This window comes from Amblyomma americanum, chromosome 10, assembly GCF_052857255.1.
Source record: "Amblyomma americanum isolate KBUSLIRL-KWMA chromosome 10, ASM5285725v1, whole genome shotgun sequence".
Taxonomy (NCBI): Eukaryota; Metazoa; Arthropoda; class Arachnida; order Ixodida; family Ixodidae; genus Amblyomma; species Amblyomma americanum.
This window is the reverse complement of record NC_135506.1, coordinates 3,692,283-3,710,268: the sequence shown is the minus strand read 5'-3', so window position 1 is coordinate 3,710,268 and position 17,986 is coordinate 3,692,283. Positions and strand designations below refer to the sequence as shown.

At 47.5% G+C, this 17,986-nt stretch overlaps 1 protein-coding gene across 1 annotated transcript; it reads left to right on the top strand.

Moving 5' to 3' along the window:
* Nucleotides 1-205: 205 nt before the first annotated feature.
* Nucleotides 206-4,555, top strand: Vps28 (vacuolar protein sorting 28). Its single transcript, XM_077642019.1, has 8 exons — nt 206-437; nt 515-575; nt 1,038-1,127; nt 1,190-1,295; nt 1,895-1,996; nt 3,181-3,234; nt 3,306-3,397; nt 4,379-4,555. The coding sequence occupies exons 1-8, from the start codon at nt 395-397 to the stop codon at nt 4,500-4,502; spliced, it is 672 nt and encodes a 223-aa protein (XP_077498145.1). The 5' UTR covers nt 206-394; the 3' UTR covers nt 4,503-4,555.
* The last annotated feature ends 13,431 nt before the right edge of the window (nt 4,556-17,986 follow it).

The following is a 17,986-nucleotide window of genomic DNA, read 5'->3' as shown; positions in this document are numbered from 1 at the left end:
TGCAAGTATGGTGCGTCGCGTCCTCTAGTAATTGCTATCAAATTAACAATGATAAATTAAAACACTTTTAAAAATGTACTAAACTAACCAACTATTTAATGAAGTTTAAAATATTAGTGAAGGTTAATTATATTTTTTAAGTTAGCCAGAGGTGCTGGACTGTAATTACTAGAACCTTAGAACCACACAAGCCGGTCGTGGAACCACACAACACAGCGAGCCAAGCCAGGCCAACGGCCAAGTGTATTTCTCTGTTGTTGAAGAAGGCAGGGGTATGTCAGCTGCGGGGTTATCATTAGTGACAGCTATAAACAATTGCGTTGCTCGGTGAACCCGTCTTGGTGCCTCCTTTGTGAACTGAGCCATCCGCTGAGCTTTAGCCACAGTTCTCAAAATGGCTTCCTTCGCAGCGCTCATGTCGCAAACTAACAACCAAGGTATTACTTCACTTGTTTCCGCCCAGTGCTTTGGCCCAGTCGAGTCACCGTTTTTTGCACTAATATTGTGTTTTCAGAGCACCGTCCCGAGCTGTACGAAGAGGTCCGCCTTCATCGGACATCGCGGGAGCGCGAGAAGTGAGTTGTAGAAAACGTTTTCTTAATTTTGCCGAACAGCCAGATGATGATCGACTTTGATCGACCACAGTTCTTACTTCGCTGCCGCCTTGCATCCTGCTTAGCTCATCTTCGCAGAGATGATTGCTCGTCCTTTGGAAAGCTTCAAGTTTCGGGGCTATGCTAGTGGCAGGAGCGACAGTTTAAGTGCTTACTGCGGCATTACGCGATACGGCAGCTTATATGGATGGCATTTCACGCGTTGAAAAAGTGACAGATTAATCAGGAAACCCGTGTTATGATAGCCATAATCGCACGGCCTCGGAGCCTGAGATGAATATCGAGGGACCCACATTTTTGATTTACATGGACACTAAATGGCATGTGAGGTGAAACGCCGTGTGTGAATCGTCTTGTAATTCTCATGACTGGGTGACTGTGTATCGTGTACCACTTTTTAATACTTCTGTTTGTCTTGAACAGGTACGACAACATGGCTGATCTGTATGCAGTGATCAACACGCTACAGTGTTTGGAGAAGGCGTACATCAAGGATTGTGTGACACCGAAAGAGTATGTTGTAGCCGTGGGTCATGTTGAATGGGCTCGCAGTTGACAATACTGAATCGATGCAGGTACACTGCCGCATGTTCCAAGCTTCTGGTCCAGTACAAGGCAGCCTTCAGGCAGGTCCAAGGGTCAGAGTTTGCCACAGTGGAAGCCTTTATGGCTGCTTTTCGGGTGAGGCCTCACATAGTCATAAAAACACCACCATTGCTTGTGACATTTCAGAATAATGCATATCGCACTGCAGCTGGAAAAGAAGCTATTTTACATGTGTTCAACACACAAGGTTGTTTTTCCGCCAGTGGTTCGTTTTAATTTTCGTGCTTAGTGGGGAAAAACTGTTGCAGAAGGGTAGTGTACTCTAGTGACCAGTACTCTAGTGACCAGCAGGGATAAGTAGCAAGTAATCAGAGAACCATCTCTCATTTTTATTCTGTTTGCATGACAATGTGCCAGGTGTGTCTCCTTTTCTCTTCCTTTCAGTCTCGAGACATAAAGGTGACATATAATGGTTTATGTCTGGAATTTAGTCAAACTAGGACTGTTTTCTGCATATCAAACTGCTGTGTGACGGGAGTCTGCTGACATCGAATTCAATGTATGTTGCACACATGTCATGACAGAACCCTTTGCATGCATCTCCTGTGAGCCTTCATGCAGCACAAGACCTTCCACAGGCCGCAGCCTTGTTTCTGATTCTAGTGGCGTATGCTGTGCATGTGTTACTAAAGCTCCTCTTATTGCTTCTCGCTGCATGGTGTGTGCTTATCCAGCTGGACTGCCCTGCTGCCATGGAGCGAATTCGTGAAGACAGGCCTATCACAATCAAGGACGACAAGGGGAACACAAGCAAGTGCATTGCTGACATTGTGTCGGTAAGAACAGCAGCGGAGCTTCATGCCAACTAATGTGCCTTGTAGAAATTTCTGGTGTGTGCTATATAGCAGGCGTTGAGCTGAGATGCATGCCAGTGTTATGGCGGGAATCGCAGATTACTCGGGAGCATTTCCAGACAGGATTCCGTCATAATCTCGACTTACTCAGCATGGAATCTCTCACACAAAAAATTTGCCCAGTTTAGCTATGGCTTGATGCGGTGAATTCAACGAAATGTTTAGCAGTTGTTTGGTTTTTGTGTTAGATGAGCAATGTGCCTGCTGGTCTGGATGCTTCCCTGTCGTGCTTTTGCAGCTACACTACGACGACGATGCTCGGTTTGACTGCAAAGCCTGCCGGCTGGATCTTGCATTTGCTGATGACGCTTTTTCTTTTTTGATGCTATCATTAAGTGACTCATTACACTCATGATTATCCCTAAACAGCTTTTAGCTGTAAAAAGAAATTATACAAAATTTAAGGCATTGTGATTAGTCATTATGCAACGTGGAATTGCATAGAACCAAGGTAGATGTGGCATGTTGTAAACTTTCACCTTCTGTTGTGTACGTGCAAGGTAGGAAACTGTTCAACAAGTTGCATTAGATCAAACACTGAGTGTTGCTTAGTTAGCGGGTATTTTGCACCTTGAAGACATCTGAAACTTGCTCTCATTTTTATCACTATTGGTCTCAGTAACGGCATGAGGTGTTTTTTGTACAGCCATCTCAGATAAGCTGTTAACAGTCTTTTAGTTTACAAGGCTGCTTTTGTTAGCAATTTTTCTCACTCTTATCGCCCAAGGTAAGTTTAAATGGTTCTGTGTGGCTAATCTTCTGCAGACTTGTGGAGAGTTAGCTGCAGTGTTGAGTTCATAATCTTCTCAGAATAGCGCAGTGTAGTAGTTGCAGCGAAAAATGTTCTGGTGAAATTAAAGGGAACTAAATTTCTCACATTATAATTGCGTTAACTTGTGTGTCATAAAACATCACAGTGGCAGGGATAGTGGTTTTGTTTAATCAAGCAAACTAATTGTTATTCTTTATTTGGTGCGTAAGCCTCTTAGTATTGATCAAATTTGTGTATAGGGTTGCAAGCCTGTATCACTTTTCACAATGCAACATCGCAGCGCATTAGTATCAATGTTTCTTGTTTCTAACTGCTGTTTGTATTTGTGTTCAAGCTCTTCATCACTATCATTGACAAGCTGCGCCTGGAAATCAAGTCCATGGATGAGGTAAGTCAGTGGGCTGTTGTCGTGCATGAACTCTGTGATAATCACTGGGCTGCCCTGTGTTTCTCCTGCAGCTTCAGCCAGACTTGCGAGAACTCAGTGAGACTATGAGCAGGCTCAGTCTCATACCAGCAGGCTTTGAGGGAAAAGCCAAAGTGGATGAGTGGTAAGCAACGTTTTCTCCAAGTGCAAGACATAGTAGTGTTTATCCTGCTCAGTAATGAAGGAAAAAAGCTTTCACAGTGAAGTCTTAAATCTGTAATGCCCAGGCATTGAAAATATCGGATATAAGTTATGAACTTCCAATATTCATCGGTACTTTTACGTCTGTATTGCATAAATGTGAAAAACTGAGAGATTTAAAAAAAAGAGGTTACATGATTACATCATAACTAATTTTCATTATTTCTGGATGTCCAGACGCAGTGAAGCTGTGCACAAATGTTAGTGCGTGTGCAGTCCATCAGGAGAAAAATTAAAATCTGCTCCATCGCCTGCCAATGCAGTATTCTGTCCACTGAAATTTTAGGTTGTTTTGCTGTTACTGTCAGCTTCTGCATTAATTTATCTTTCAGCAGACCTCCAGCATGTCTGGGAGCAGACACTGACCTTCGTTTAATAAATTTGTTGTAAACGGTCATTCCTGCAATTATGTTAGCAGTGCATGTATTTTTGAGAGCAGAAACGAAAATTAAGTTTTGAATGCTGTACCACAGGTGATATGCCGGGCACACAGGGTTAATCTCACAAGAGGGTAGCGATACTATCTCATTATTTGCGGAAAATAGCTGTGGAAAAGGAGATGTGTGAGAAAAACATTGTTAGCACGCTTTTGTCATGCAGGAGATTTCTATCAAGTCCTATCTCTGCCAAAGCAAATATGGTATTTGGGCCATAATGCTTTGGTTTGGACATGTCGGGACAGTGGCTACAAGATGTTGCTGGTAATTTCCGCAGGCACATTTCACCATGGATTTGTCTCAAGACAAGTGTGCAGATACTTCTTCCCGTATATTTACATTGTATTACTATTCCCTTGCCAGCCGCATGTTGCAAACCTACTCTTATGCAGTTTAGTGTGTACATGTTTACCTGACGCACCTCTCTTACTGTGCACTCTGGCTTACCTGTTGCTGTGACTGACCAGGCTCCAGACTATGTCATCGATGGCTGCCTCGGATGAGTTGAATGAGGGCCAAGTGCGCCAGCTAATCTTTGACTTGGAATCGTCATACAATGCCTTCAACAGGATTCTGCACAACTCTACGTGACCACAGCTTATGAAAAGAGCAATAAATAATTGTGCTTTGTTTCAGGGATCAAATATTTGTTTGTCTGTCTAAAGGGATTTCGTATATGCTGCGTTTGAGTTGTTTTCAAGTGTGCTGGGCACTTATTAATAATAATAATAATAATTGGTTTTTGGGGAAAGGAAGGCGCAGTATGTCTCATATATCAGACACCTGAACTGGGAGGTAAGGAAAGGGATAAAGGAGGGAGTGAAAGAAGAAAGGAAGAAGAGGTGCCGTAGTGGAGGGCTCTGGAATAATTTCGACCAGGTGACCACCTGGGGATCTTTAACGTGCACTGACATCGCACAGCACACGGGCGCCTTAGCATTTTTCCTCCATAAAAACGCAGCCGCCGCGGTTGGGTTCGAACCCGGGAACTCCGGATCAGTAGTCGAGCGCCCTAACCACTGAGCCACCGCGGCGGGTACTTATTCATTTCATTTTTATTTAACGCTGGAATGTGCTAGATTGAATACTGCTAAGCAAATATTACATTAGTATTTTGTATTCAGCTACTAGGTCTGGGTAAATGGGCATTGTTATATCTTTTATTCTTTTAAATGGTGTTAGTGTTAAAGCCACAACATTGAGCTCATGTAGAGCATAGCATCCAGGTGTTTCCAGCACCTTCTGCTTCGATGGTGATGCATTTTAATGATGTAAGGGCAACTGTGGCCAAAGATTACCACGACACAATCTGTTTTCCGTGTGCACAAGGTCAGGTCAAAGACCCATATTCCAAGCATTTCATACCAGAGAAGCTGAGCACCAGGCTGAGAGAAAGCTTGTGCCCATTGTATCACCGGTGGTACCCAGCAGCACTGGGGATCGAACCCCGCTCCACCAGCAAAGTGAAAGCTCAGATTGCTGGCCCGTAGGTGCAGTACCTTCCAATTTTCCTTGGAAGGTGAGATGCTGGCGGTGTAAGGCTTGCATAGGGGGATCAGTTGCATGAACTTGGCACCCCCTAATGGAGTGGATTCCAAGAGAAGGCAAGCGTAGCAGGGGGCAGCAGAAAGTTAGGTGGGCAGATGAGATTAAGAAGTTTGCAGGCATAGGATGGGCAGAGCTGGCAAAGGACAGGGTTAATTGGAGAGATGTGGGAGAGGCCTTTGCCCTGCAGTGGGTGTAGTGAGGCTGATGATGATGATTGTGGCAGCACAGTGCAAAGACCATGGGCAAGATAGACCTCACACTCGAGCTCTGTGTGGCCTCCTATTTTGCCTATGTTCTTTGCGCAGTGTTGTCACAATGGAGCGCCAACTATATAGTCCACCAGTTTGCTCTTGTTAGCACTCATTGTGCTAGTCGGATTTTGGTGAAGCATAATGCTCACATAACCCTCAAGGTTCTTCTAAAAGCTTGCAGCTAAAATCAGCCTGAAAGAAAAACACCAATATTTTATCAACATCAGCCTGACTACACCAACTGCAGAAAAAGGGTCTCTCCCGTATGAGCCCTGTGCCAGCTTTTTTTTTATTATTATTATTATTCGGAAAGTGTGTCATGAGGCATAAGTTGGAAAAAGTGGAAGGAATGCGGGAGATAGAAAACTAAACGAAGGAATGAAGACCCATTGCACTGAGGTAGTCGCAGAGATTGCCAGCTGCGGCCACCGTGCACTTGTCACCAGCTAGGTCAGCTGGAGTAGTTGTACTCCCTCGAGCAGCTTGAAGCGGAGGAGTCTGATGACTCTCCAAGGAATGCTGAGCACACAATGGGTTCAATGCTCAATGTCTGCTTATTTCTATGTTATTACTTTTTATTTTGCACGTGCAAAGTGTCTTCACCAGAGACCCTCGCGGTAGCGCAATAACGTTTTATTAAACGAAGATGAGCTTTGCGATTTTTCACGTCGCCTCCATTACTCCGAGTTGCTAACAAAAGCTGGTAAGGACAAAAATTGAAAAAAGATGGCTTTATTTTTGTAACTCTTCTACCAAGAGTAGATCTTAACTCTAAACCACGTTCCTTTTACTTTTTTTTTGCCGGGAAACGAAGGTTTTCATCTTTCACAGAAGAGCAGTGGAAGAATAAAGGGAGTGACTTCCGTCAGCAAGCGGCCGCATCATCTGTTTTCTGGCGGGCATCGGACACTGGGACGTGAGGCGCCTGCGGGCAACCGCCGCGGTCCTTTGACCAAAGCGATGAGACCGGGTCGGGTGGGAGGAGTGGCCGGACTTCGAGCCCGCCTCCCTTAATCGGCGGATATGGCGGACACATTAGGGCTAATGGCAGTGCCGCGGTCGCGCGGAACTGCCGACGCATCTGTCCAAATCGCAGGACATCCGGTGCCCGCGGAGGCGAACTTTATCGAGCTCCGCCCAAGCGGCGTCTTTATTTTTATGAAAACACTGCGCAGTCACTGCTCCTGTGGCCGCAGTGATTGCGGTGCGATGCGGCGTTCTAAGGGATGTGGGGACGTTGAACATTTCTATTCGACTATACAATTGTTTTGCCAAAATTATCTCGATTTCTCGATTTATCTCGGCGCAAGCACGAAGACGACGGAGCCTTCGATCCGCGAATCCCTTTGGAAATCAATAAGTGTTTTCACTCACTCACTCACTCACTCGATTTCAGGCCCACTCTAGAAGAACGCACCATGCACCCTGTGATCTCTGAACGCGTTCACAGACAGCAGCACTTTTTATAACGATCGTTCGCCGAAAAGAAAAAAAAATGCATGCACATTGTTTCGCGAACGAAAGTATATGTGCAGTATATGAAGCGCTCTGTTCACATAGTCTGAAAGCTGTATAACAGGGTCAGTATGTGCGCAATCACAGGTGCCGGATGTACTTGCCCCGTACGGCGTAGCCTGAACATCTCACACACAAAACTGTCCATATCTGTAAAGAAAAGGTGCTTTGCGCAATTCGCTTCCGCGCTGATTGGACCCGACGCGGCAGGAGTGCGCACAGCTTGCCGGAGCTTTGCACCCTCGGGGCGTTCTGCGGAAGCATATCGCGGTAGCGGCCGCCACAACGCTGTGCAGAACCTTTCTATTAACGCGGATGTCTGCCTCGTTTCTGAGAGCTCTCCCAGCGTGACACGGGCAAAGTTCCCGATGCTTGGCCGGTCATGCACCTATATAAAGCAGTAGTATTTACCACGGCCGCCTCGATCACGCGCGCGCGTCGGGGCTCGCGCCGATCCAGGTGGCCGTGTATTTACAGACCGGTTTTTCGGAGTTGCCGGCGTCGTTGTCGCGGTGGTATTAGTGCGTTGGCAGCAAGGTGCGTTGTCGCAGAAAACTCAGTGATGTTATACGTCCGAGGTCACGTGACCTTCTGACAAATTACAAGTAGAATGCGCCACCTGCGGTCGTATGATCTTTGTATATATGGCGGCAAATTTTGGCCTGCGATTAGGCGATCCAAAGCGCGTTCACCACGGAGCTTGCGGCTTGCTGCCCGTTCGTTTGGCGCGGAAGCTATGCTGGCGTTCGTGGCATCGGGTTTGTCGAGAACGATGTGCCGACGAACTACGACTGCAACTCCGCTCCGCGCGTCCGTTTCACCGTACGCAGCAGAGCGATTTGCCTAAGGCGTCGCGCTGAACGGGCGATGGCGTTCCGTGGACTCCCTGGCAGTGCAGCAACAAGCTGTCACGTTCCACTCTTAAAGGCGAAGCTTAAGCTTCCTCCAATTTTTCCTTCGCATGATGTGGACATGTACACAACACAACGCTGACAATTCAACTACCGCAGATGTCTGGGAGCCCCTCCTGCGTACCACCAAGCTGGCCCAACAGCGCCAGCTCATTTCGCGCGCATTGAAGGCCGCAGAGTCCCAACGGATCCCTGCCGACCTCTTCCAAAATGTAGCTCAACCAGTCTTCGGGCTGGTTCCCCTATTTTTGGAAGTAAATAATGATATCATCATCATCGCTTCGGGAAGTTAAAACCCCATAAAACCGTTAAAAAAATTGGAGGACGCTTAAGCTTCGCGACAGCGTATTGCAACACTGCCAGCGAGTCCACGGAACGCCATCGCCCGTTCGGCGCGCTGCCTTGCCCGAGGTGCCGTAGTGGAGGGCTCCGGAATAATTTCGACCACCTGGGGATCTTTAACGTGCACTGACATCGCACAGCACACGAGCGCCTTAGCGTTTCGCCTCCATCGAAACGCAGTCGCCGCGGTCGGATTCGAACCCAGGAACTCTGGATCAGTAGCCGAGCGCCTTAACCACTGAACCAAGGCCTTTGACCTTTGAGGAAACAAAAAAACACCTCAACCCCCCCCCCCCCCCCCCCCCCAAACCCCTTAACCACTGAGCCACCGCGGCGGGTAAATGAAAATTGGTTTCTGGGGAAAGGAAATGGCGCAGTATCTCTCACATCTCGGTCGACACTTGAACTGCGCCGTAAGGAAAGGGATCAAGGAGGGAGTGAAGGAAGAAAGAGGTGCCGTAGTGGAGGGCTCCGGCGATAATTTCGACCACCTGGAGACCTTTAACGTGCACTGAGACCGCACAGCACACGGGCGCCTTAGCGTTTCGCCTCTCTGAAGAAGCGACAATTTAATGGAACGTCACTGGGATTGACTACCATGAATAAATCTATTACAGAATAAAAAGAGCTGAACTTGGTGTTCGGAATGCGATAAGGGTTACGGGAATAAAGTAGGCATCCTCCCTATAGGCTATATACCGGGCCTTGTGAAGTCTAGGTCCAAAGTATCTTTCCTAAAATTAAACGATTATAGTGACAGGCGAAGACAAAAGCTGGAAACAGTTCCAGAAACAGGTGCTCGGTATTTGACCGTTTTCAGTCACGTGATAAGTTTATCTGTGGGAGGGACGCGTACACATCCGCCTTATATATGCAGCTGAGATTTCTGGCGACTACGTGAGCATCCATTCCGCTTTTGTCGGTCGTAAAACGGAAAGAGAATGATGCGGAACGTGGATATTAGTCAGACCAACCTGCTTAAATCGTCAAAGTCAGCCTCATGTGTATATGCGCTCGCAGACTCAACGCATTTTCTGTCCCAAATTGTGCATGACGAAAATAAGAAAGTATACTTTTCACGTTTTCAGAAGCCGCGGATCCTCCATCCCCGCGGCAGCAAAAGCTCAGCACTGGAAAAGGCGAGCCAAGTTGGTCTCAAATTCCCGTGCGACTGCACTTCTGCCCCTCGCGAGGCAAAGAACGAATGAAAAAAACAAAAACATCTGAACTGCGAGGTGCGGCTGGCGTAATTTTTAGCCCTGACGTCCGCTGAAATCTTATAGCGACGGGCACTTAGCGCTCACAGCAGAATCGCGGTGAAAGCGCATCAATTTGGATGGTTGCTGTTTCGGCGGCAAAGCTTCTCGCCACAGCGATGGACTGTCTCCTCGCTTGTGCTGCTGCCACTTAGGACTAGGGGCAAACTATGAAAAGAAAAAAACCTGCCTTGCTTTTTCGTTCTCCGATGAAATTCAATATACAGGCAACAGACTCGCATATTCCGACATTTTACTGGAAACCGAAAAGCAACCCTCAAGAATAGTCAAACGTCACTTTGTTTACGCGGCTTGTTTTGTCGGTGACGCCCGTAGTGTTGTTTTCTTTGGACGACTCCCGCTAAGTTGGGACCACGTGTCCAGGCCCGATATCACATCAAGCGCTGCCTTTATTCAGCTCCTGCCCTTGAGGACTGCGAAGCTGCGGTCGTCTTGCTTGCCGAAATACTTTATTACGCGGCAATTGCCTCGCATAAAATTTCCGGGAGATAATAATAATAATAATAATTGGTTTTTGGTGGAAAGGAAATGGCGCAGTATCTGTCTCATATATCGTTGGACACCTGAACCGCGCCGCAAGGGAAGGGATAAAGGAGGGAGTGAAAGAAGAGAGGAACAAATAGGTCCGTAGTGGAGGGCTCCGGAATAATTTCGACCACCTGGGGATCTTTAACGTACACTGACATCGCACAGCACACGGGCGCCTTAGCGTTTTTCCTCCATAAAAACGCAGCCACCGCGGTCGGGTTCGAACCCGGGAACTCCGGATCAGTAGTCGAGTGCCCTAACCACTGAGCCACCGCGGCGGGGCAGATATGCAGAAGTGCGCGCACGTGTCTATCGGATACTGTTTCACCACTGACTCCCGGTTCCCTTCGAAATATTATCCCGCTAATTAGATTCAGTTACAAATTTGCCTGGCTGTGGGCAACCCTTACTAATCAGTGTACTGGACCATCTGCCGAGCTTGCGGCAGAACCCGTTCTCTCCAAGCCCTGCAGTTTGAGTGACTGGCGGGGCTAGTGAGACCCAGGTTGCTCCTCCCGAGCAGTTCTTCCCGTACACCGCTTGCCACGGATGGCAGGCGAAAGTCTCACAGACGAACCTGGTCTGGTGACGTCACTCCCCTCCGGCCAATGGGCATTCTCCGGTATAGTGACTTCACGTCCCTCCAGTAAATGGGGTTTCTCCGTTCTGGTGACATCACAGATGACATCACTGCCAGCCAGCCAATCAAGATTTTTCTGGACAACGCCGGACGGTCGCCGCCGGCTATCTATCCTAGCGCATAACAATGTCCTAAAAGGAATAAACGCGAGAAAATGAATAAGGGCGGTGCATTAGGGCACTGCACGAGGAGCCCTGGCCGGCCCCTAAGCCTAGGCCGGGCCTGGAAGTGCGGTGTTTGCGCGGGGCCATGGGCCGGGACCTGGCTGGAAGTTGCAGCCCCGTGCATATAGAGGTGCTGTGTCCGGCGTTACAGTAATTATCGCAGGGTAAAGTATACACATAGCGACGCGGATGCAACAGATCCATCCATGGTGTGGTCTGAGGAACAGAATTACTCAACGTTTATAATGCTTATTGCCTGGGGTCTACTCCCCTTCTTGTAAACTATGTGGCCAACATATGCCAATCTATCGCGCATACTCTGGGCTTGCCCTCAGGACTCCCCTCCACGAGGTTAGCAGCTTTCGAATCCAGACCAGTGGGAGACCGCATTGCTCAGTTTCGACTCGGGCACACAGCTCTGGGTTGTGACAAGTGTTCTAGAATTCGCCGAACGCCACGCCATACCATCTGCTACTTCTGTCGATGGAAATAAAATTTATCCTTCTCCTCCTCTCACATGAGAAAAATTGGAAGTAAATGAGATTTTATTGGTTTTTTTAGCTCACAGTCGGACGAAAGGAATAATGACTCTTTTTTGCGTCCCCCTTTAAATCGGTCTTTACTTTTCTATTTGTTCTCCTCCATCGTAAATCAAGAGGAAAATAGCTCACGAACGCACGCTTAATTCCACGAGAGTGTCTCCGTTCGGAATTAATCGCTCCATCAGAGGAGAGGCCTGTGGCCGACAAGCTGTGTATACACGCACGTTCATCACGTTGAAACCGTTCTCTTCCGCGGCTTTCCGAAGTGTCATGCCTGTACGCAGCGCCAATCGATGAGGGGAGAGATTGGTCACAGGCGATACGTCACCCCACAGCTCCCCTGCAAACACCAATTAAGACGATTGGACATGGCTGACAGGCCCTGCAAACCTCGCACTCAACACGCGGGCGCCTAACGAAGAGGGCGCTCGTTTACCCTTTAAACGTTTAGCGGCCGGTGGGGAGAGCGTCGTGTTGCGATTTCAGTCGACCCATATCCGCAGCGAGCGATTTCTCCCTTCGCGGACAATCAGAAGTTTTCGGTGCCCTGCAATTAATCGATGCTCTTTTAGGGGAACGCAATCCGGAAAGGCTCTGCAGGCCTGCAGTAAAGGTCACCGCCGCGCACCATGTCACTCGCAAGTTGAAATACGCCCTCGTTGAAATGCATGGATTTGGCGGCTTTGGTGTTTTACGTAGTAATCGGCGAGTAGGTCGTTAATATACAAAATTAATGTGATGAAGTCTTGAGTGATGGTCAACAGTCTCGGAAAGGAACTACAGTCTACGATAGGCAGTGAAGGAAGGAATACATATATAGTCGGATACAACTCAAGAACGTAATGGCGAATGCCCCTCAAGGAGGCCCTCCGGCCAATGGCGTCGGCCGATTCTCATGACGTCGCGGTTCATCTCCTTGGCGATTACGCTGACCTGGGCGCGTTGGAGAGGATGTATCTTGGAAAATTGAGCCCAGCCAAGGGACACGATAACAAAGGAGCGCTCGTTTGTGCCTTAATTCTTACATTGTCCCTTTGCTAGGCTGAATTTTCCAACATGCAATCTTCTTGAACTGGTATGTCGTAACGGGGGTGAAATCTCAGGGGGCTGGCAGGAGCATAGAAATTAACCACGGATTAACGGAGTAAGCGTGACGTCATGAGTCTTCGTCGACGCCTTTGGATGGAGGACCTCTTGCGAGGGGCAGATGCTCTCGGTTCATGAATGCACCGCGCCTGAAGAAGCACCACGCGTGTTGAATCTTTTATTTGTTTTGCCTGGACGGTGAGCGACCCTGCAACACACCCTCTGCATCCCTGGCAGTTGTCCTTGGGACTTTGCTTTGATGAATATGTTTGCTAACGTTGCATCTGCTGTACCGCGAGGATCCAATGCTCTTTTGCGAGTAAGAAAACTTTTGACTTCTGTACATTGCGTATTGTACACAGCCGAGCAGACTGCCTCTCTCGGTCTAATCTCTACGATTCCTGTCGAAATGGGAACGCGGGATTAAGCCCCCCAAAAACCAAGCGAAACTCGCATTGGTCCGAGTTTGCTGCCACTACAAAGCGCCCGCGGGGCTCGTCAAGCGCGCATTTAATCACTTTCCGCGATAAACAGTCGGCGCGTAACGCGCTTGCCTGGCCCGGCACATAATGCCTGCTGCTCATTTGCCTGCTCGTATGCCAACCTCGTAACGGGGACATCATTGCCGACAGTGTATACTTGTCTCGCCTGGTAGGTTCCGATAGCGGACATCCCGCAAACTCTCGCATTCACTTCGTTCCAGTGACGGCCCAAGTGGGGCACGAGCGGACTTCGAGTGTACTATTACCGCCTGGCAACTTCACAGATAATCATCACCATCATCATCAGCTAAGTTTTCTATGCTTCACGTAAATTTTTATGCGTGCTGTGCACGTACGTATGCGAGTATATTCTTCATACATGCTTCAAATACACCCTTCATCCCCACTCCCCCTTGGAATCCAGTCCGTTACCCTCAACGACCATGGATCATCTCGCCTTCGCGTTACATACATTCCCTGCCCAAGCGCATTTCTTCCTCTTGATTTCGACTAGGATTTCATCGACCCGCGTTTGTTCCCTCACCCACTCTGCCCGCTTCCGGTCTCTTAACGTTACACCTATCATTTTCCTTTCCATGGCCCGCTGTGTTGTCCTTAACTTAAGCTGAACCCTTTTCGTTAGCCTCCACGTTTCTGCCCCGCAGGTGAGTACCGGGGATACCGGTAAACATGGTGGCATGACTTCGAGCTTAGCTGCTGATTGATAGCATGCGCTTGAGTATGAGTGCGCAGTTTTATAACTTTTTTCAGGCGGTCATAAACAAGACTAATTCGCCATTTATACTTTTAATGTAATAGTGTATGTTACGCTTGTTACGGTTCTGGTGTGTCAGGGTAAGCAAAGACTAAATGCTGAGTGTGTACTACTTTAATACATCTTCATTGACTGGACATTACAAATGGCGATCAGAATGGATCGCGCGTATGGAAAATGTTTTCACAGGTCATGGAAGAATTTTAGACTCTGAAAGAGTTATTTGGCGTTGCGCCACAGACGAATGATGACGGACTGACCGAGCGCTCAGAGCAGCTCGAAATTTTCTTCCTCTTCACTTGTAATGAGATGCACGTGCGAGATTGCTGAAAACTTGAATTCAAGATTCCGAGGTTTAAGTAAAAAAAAAGAAAAATGGTGTTTATTTTCAGAAGAGGGCTGATGTGGGCTGGTTGGTACATGTTGAAGGGGAGGGCGTAACAGCGCTTCCACCTTAAGCCCTGTCACGTGCTTGGCTGAACGCGCAGTCTCATATTTTGTTGTTGTTGTTCGCTTCATTTCTTCTATGGCGCTCGATCTTCTTTTCTTCTTCTCGTTCATCGAGGTTTTTTGCTTGTTTCTTATTGCCAATCTTGCAAACTAGATTGTTGTTTATTTAAAATACCTGCAGCGCCCGAAGGCATTATTGCAGGGGGGAAATACATATTGTTTGCGAAAGGCCGTCGTGTGAGAAAGCAAACAAAAAAAAGACGAGAAAAGATCAGAATGGCGCCACAATAACAAGCAAGAAAAAAACTGAAAGGAATGAACGAGCAAATTAAACGAAGGCACCGCGCAAACAATTACACATTTGACAACAAAGCCCGAAACAATGTTTCACTGTGACATTCAGCAATTTTCTGTGGAAGTCGGTTCCATTCGCTGACAGTTTGTTTTTAAACACTTCCATATTTCGTTCGGGTTGTTCTGTAACTTAGGGCTATAGTTCTAACAAATATTTTTCCTTTGCAACCTTGTTTGCTATTTCTATATCCTTTCCAAGACAGCGTAACATGTCACGTACTCTAGGATCACGATGCCTCCTGTACGTGTTTAGGAGACGATGTCTTACTAACCAATCGCCCGACCTCTTCAGTAACACAAGGTTTATGTCTGCGTTTTTTTTTTTTTTTTGCTGTCAGAATTATGGAGGCAACGTGTTTGTTTATAAGTTGTTTCAGGGTGCAGCTGAATGTTTTCCACAAGTCATTACACTCTAAGGACTGATTTAAGCGGCCGAATTCCGGCAGAAAATTGGCAAGCTCATATGAGAGTGAAGCACAATCGCCCTTATCAAAAAAGTAAACCTTCCTCGGTAGGTGGCGAGGACACGAAAACGGCATGATTCGAGCATGAGCAACAACGCAGTCGTGGTCATTAATTCCCGGAATGACAGAGTTATCAGATACCGGTGAAGCCCGGTTTGAAAAAAGCAGGTCTAGAACAGAAAACCGGTTAGGACCGAGCCTATACTAGGCTCAGTAACAAACTGGTGGAGATCATTGGCCGATATTAAGTCGCGAAAAGCTAAGGAAAGTGCTGATAAATTACTAAGGACAGGCTTATTGTTCAGCCACTGAACTTCAGACATATTGAAGTCGCGCCACCGATAGCGTAGTCGTTATTTATTGTAGACATAAAGTCAGGCAGTAATCTATACGATTCAGGTGAAGTGAGAGCGGGGAGACGGTAAAAAGAGCCAATTGCTGTTAGTAGATGCCCATTGCTAAGACGGACATTGCACCAGACAGATTCTGCGCCTTGAGCTGGAACTACTTGACGAGACGACTGAAGGCATGCATCAACGAGAAGAAAAACACCATGTAGATGGCGGTCGAAACGGTACACGTGAAGACCAGGTGGAAAAAACTCGGAACTAAACATGGAATCATCGAGCCATGACTATATGCCTATAACCACGAGTGGTTTAACAGAAGAGAGAAGAGAAGCGAATTCGTCGCATTTGTTTTTTATGCTCCTACAGTTTACGACCAAAAATGTAAGGTCAGAAATATGGCGGGCTGGACGGTTTGTATGCTCGCCTTGCCCCACAGGTCACTTGCGCAGGTGGCTCCCTCTCTGCTGTTCCTTAAACGCAACAGTCATGTCCACAGCACAATCGTATGTTTCTTACCCATAAGCAGCTTATCGTGCCGCAGTCTAAAAGGGCATTTCATGGCTTTTGCGTGAAGTACAAGCTTAGATCGCGCAAGTCTGACGGAAGAGGTGAAATCCTCACAAATTGCAAAACTTGTATCCTTATGCTTGATACCGCGTGATAGAATGCGCTCCTTACCCTTAAACCTGCAGAAATTTATAATGATATGGCTGTTTTTGTTCTCTTGCAAGTTCCCTAGCCGGTGAGCACGCTCTATATGCATTCGGAAGGAACCTGTTCGCCATAGTTGGGTTTGGCAGAAGGCCAGTATCTTTTGTTCTGATTCACACCAAGTTTCCTTTAAAGAATCATCCAAGCCAAATATAAGCAACTTGTTTCTTCTAGTTCTGTTGTTCACGTCATCAAGCGACACCCTAAGTTTGACAAACTCCTGACACAAGACGTCAACAGAACATGCAGCGGCGTGTGCCGCATCGGATTCAATCTGTCTCTGCGAATGCATATCTCTTTCTCTGCTAGCAATAGCTTGCAGCGACTCATTCAGTGCATTTTGTTGTTCTTTTACAACTTCATGTTCTTGAAGGTATGTCGCCTGACTCAGTTCCAAACGTTTAACCACTGCGTAAATTTCGGAAATATCGGCACTTTCTGAATTGGCACATGTCTGAGGGATAAGGGCCAGCGTTACTCTCAATATCGCCAGAAAGCATCAACAGAACGTTATTCAAGGTAGCAAAAACAAAATTCAATTGAGCGCGGCATTATCGCATGTGATGGAACAAATCGACGGGGCATGACGCTGCTATTACACAGCGATTCGAACTGCGGTAACATGTAGCAGGTTTTACATTACTGACCTGTGCGTATAGAACGGGTGTGAGTGCACGGCCATAGCGATGTCGTGCCCCGGGTACCAAGCAGAGGCGTGCCGTTTAAATAGGCGCCCCTCAGGCAGTGTGCCTTTGTTGCCAGATGAGATGAGATGCGGCAGACAGCCTCCGGTGCGGATGATGAATGCCGCGAAGCGATGAAGCGGAGACTGCGCACTTTCGCTGAAGCTCGCCAAGGCAGGCACCAGCGGAAGCGCAATGGTCGGACGTGTTAAGACCTCCAAGGAAGCTGCCGGCAGGGACAGCACCTGTGCGTAGAATGGGTGTGAACGACTGCTTGTTTCTCTCGGCTGATGCCACATTTTCAATTCTTCTTCTGCTCGGTTAGTTTTGCACTTCATAGATTCAAATTCTATACCCCGTTTGGATGGCCATTTGTTTTTATTTTTTAATGTTTTCTGCAACGTTCCTTTCACTGCGCTTCATCCTATAGCTTTAATAGGATGGAAAGTTGGGCTAGTTGGGTTTTAAAGGAAAAAATACAGCGCGAACAGAGACGACGGACGAAGAAGAGGTGCACAACACAAGCGCTTGTGTTGCGCACCTCTTCTTCGTCCGTCGTCTATGTTCGCGCTGTATTTTTTCCCTTAAAAGGTCCTTTAAAATCCTATAGCTTCACTGTCCTTTTCCTATGTCCTTGGCACTTCGTTTCTTAATCTGCTTACTTATTACTCCTCGTATTCTGCAATCGTGCTTGTCCTATAGTCCTTTGGGTTCTCGCCTGCTCTAAGTAAGTCTACTTCTCCCTCTCCCCTTCTCCTTCGTTCCTACGCCGCCACCTCCTCTCCTTCACCGCTTTGCTGGCGGGGTCCTGCGAAAATTAAGCTATTTATTGTTACACTGCCTGTCCTCCCTCAGCCGCGGGGATAAGGTAAGGAGAGGTTATTATACGGGGTCTGTGATGGCTCTTTCTTTCTAAGAACGTGATCGGTGCACCGCCGAAGCACGATATACTACGCCGCTCATCCCGAGCACCTAAAAGTGCCCGCGGAAAGGACTCTCGCA

Coding starts and splice junctions, on each gene's coding strand:
- Vps28 (XM_077642019.1), top strand. CDS start 395: ATGGCTTCCTTCGCAGCGCTCATGTCGCAAACTAACAACCAAG. Junction 576..1,037: donor ACATCGCGGGAGCGCGAGAA/GTGAGTTGTAGA, acceptor TGTCTTGAACAG/GTACGACAACATGGCTGATC. Junction 1,296..1,894: donor CCTTTATGGCTGCTTTTCGG/GTGAGGCCTCAC, acceptor GTGCTTATCCAG/CTGGACTGCCCTGCTGCCAT.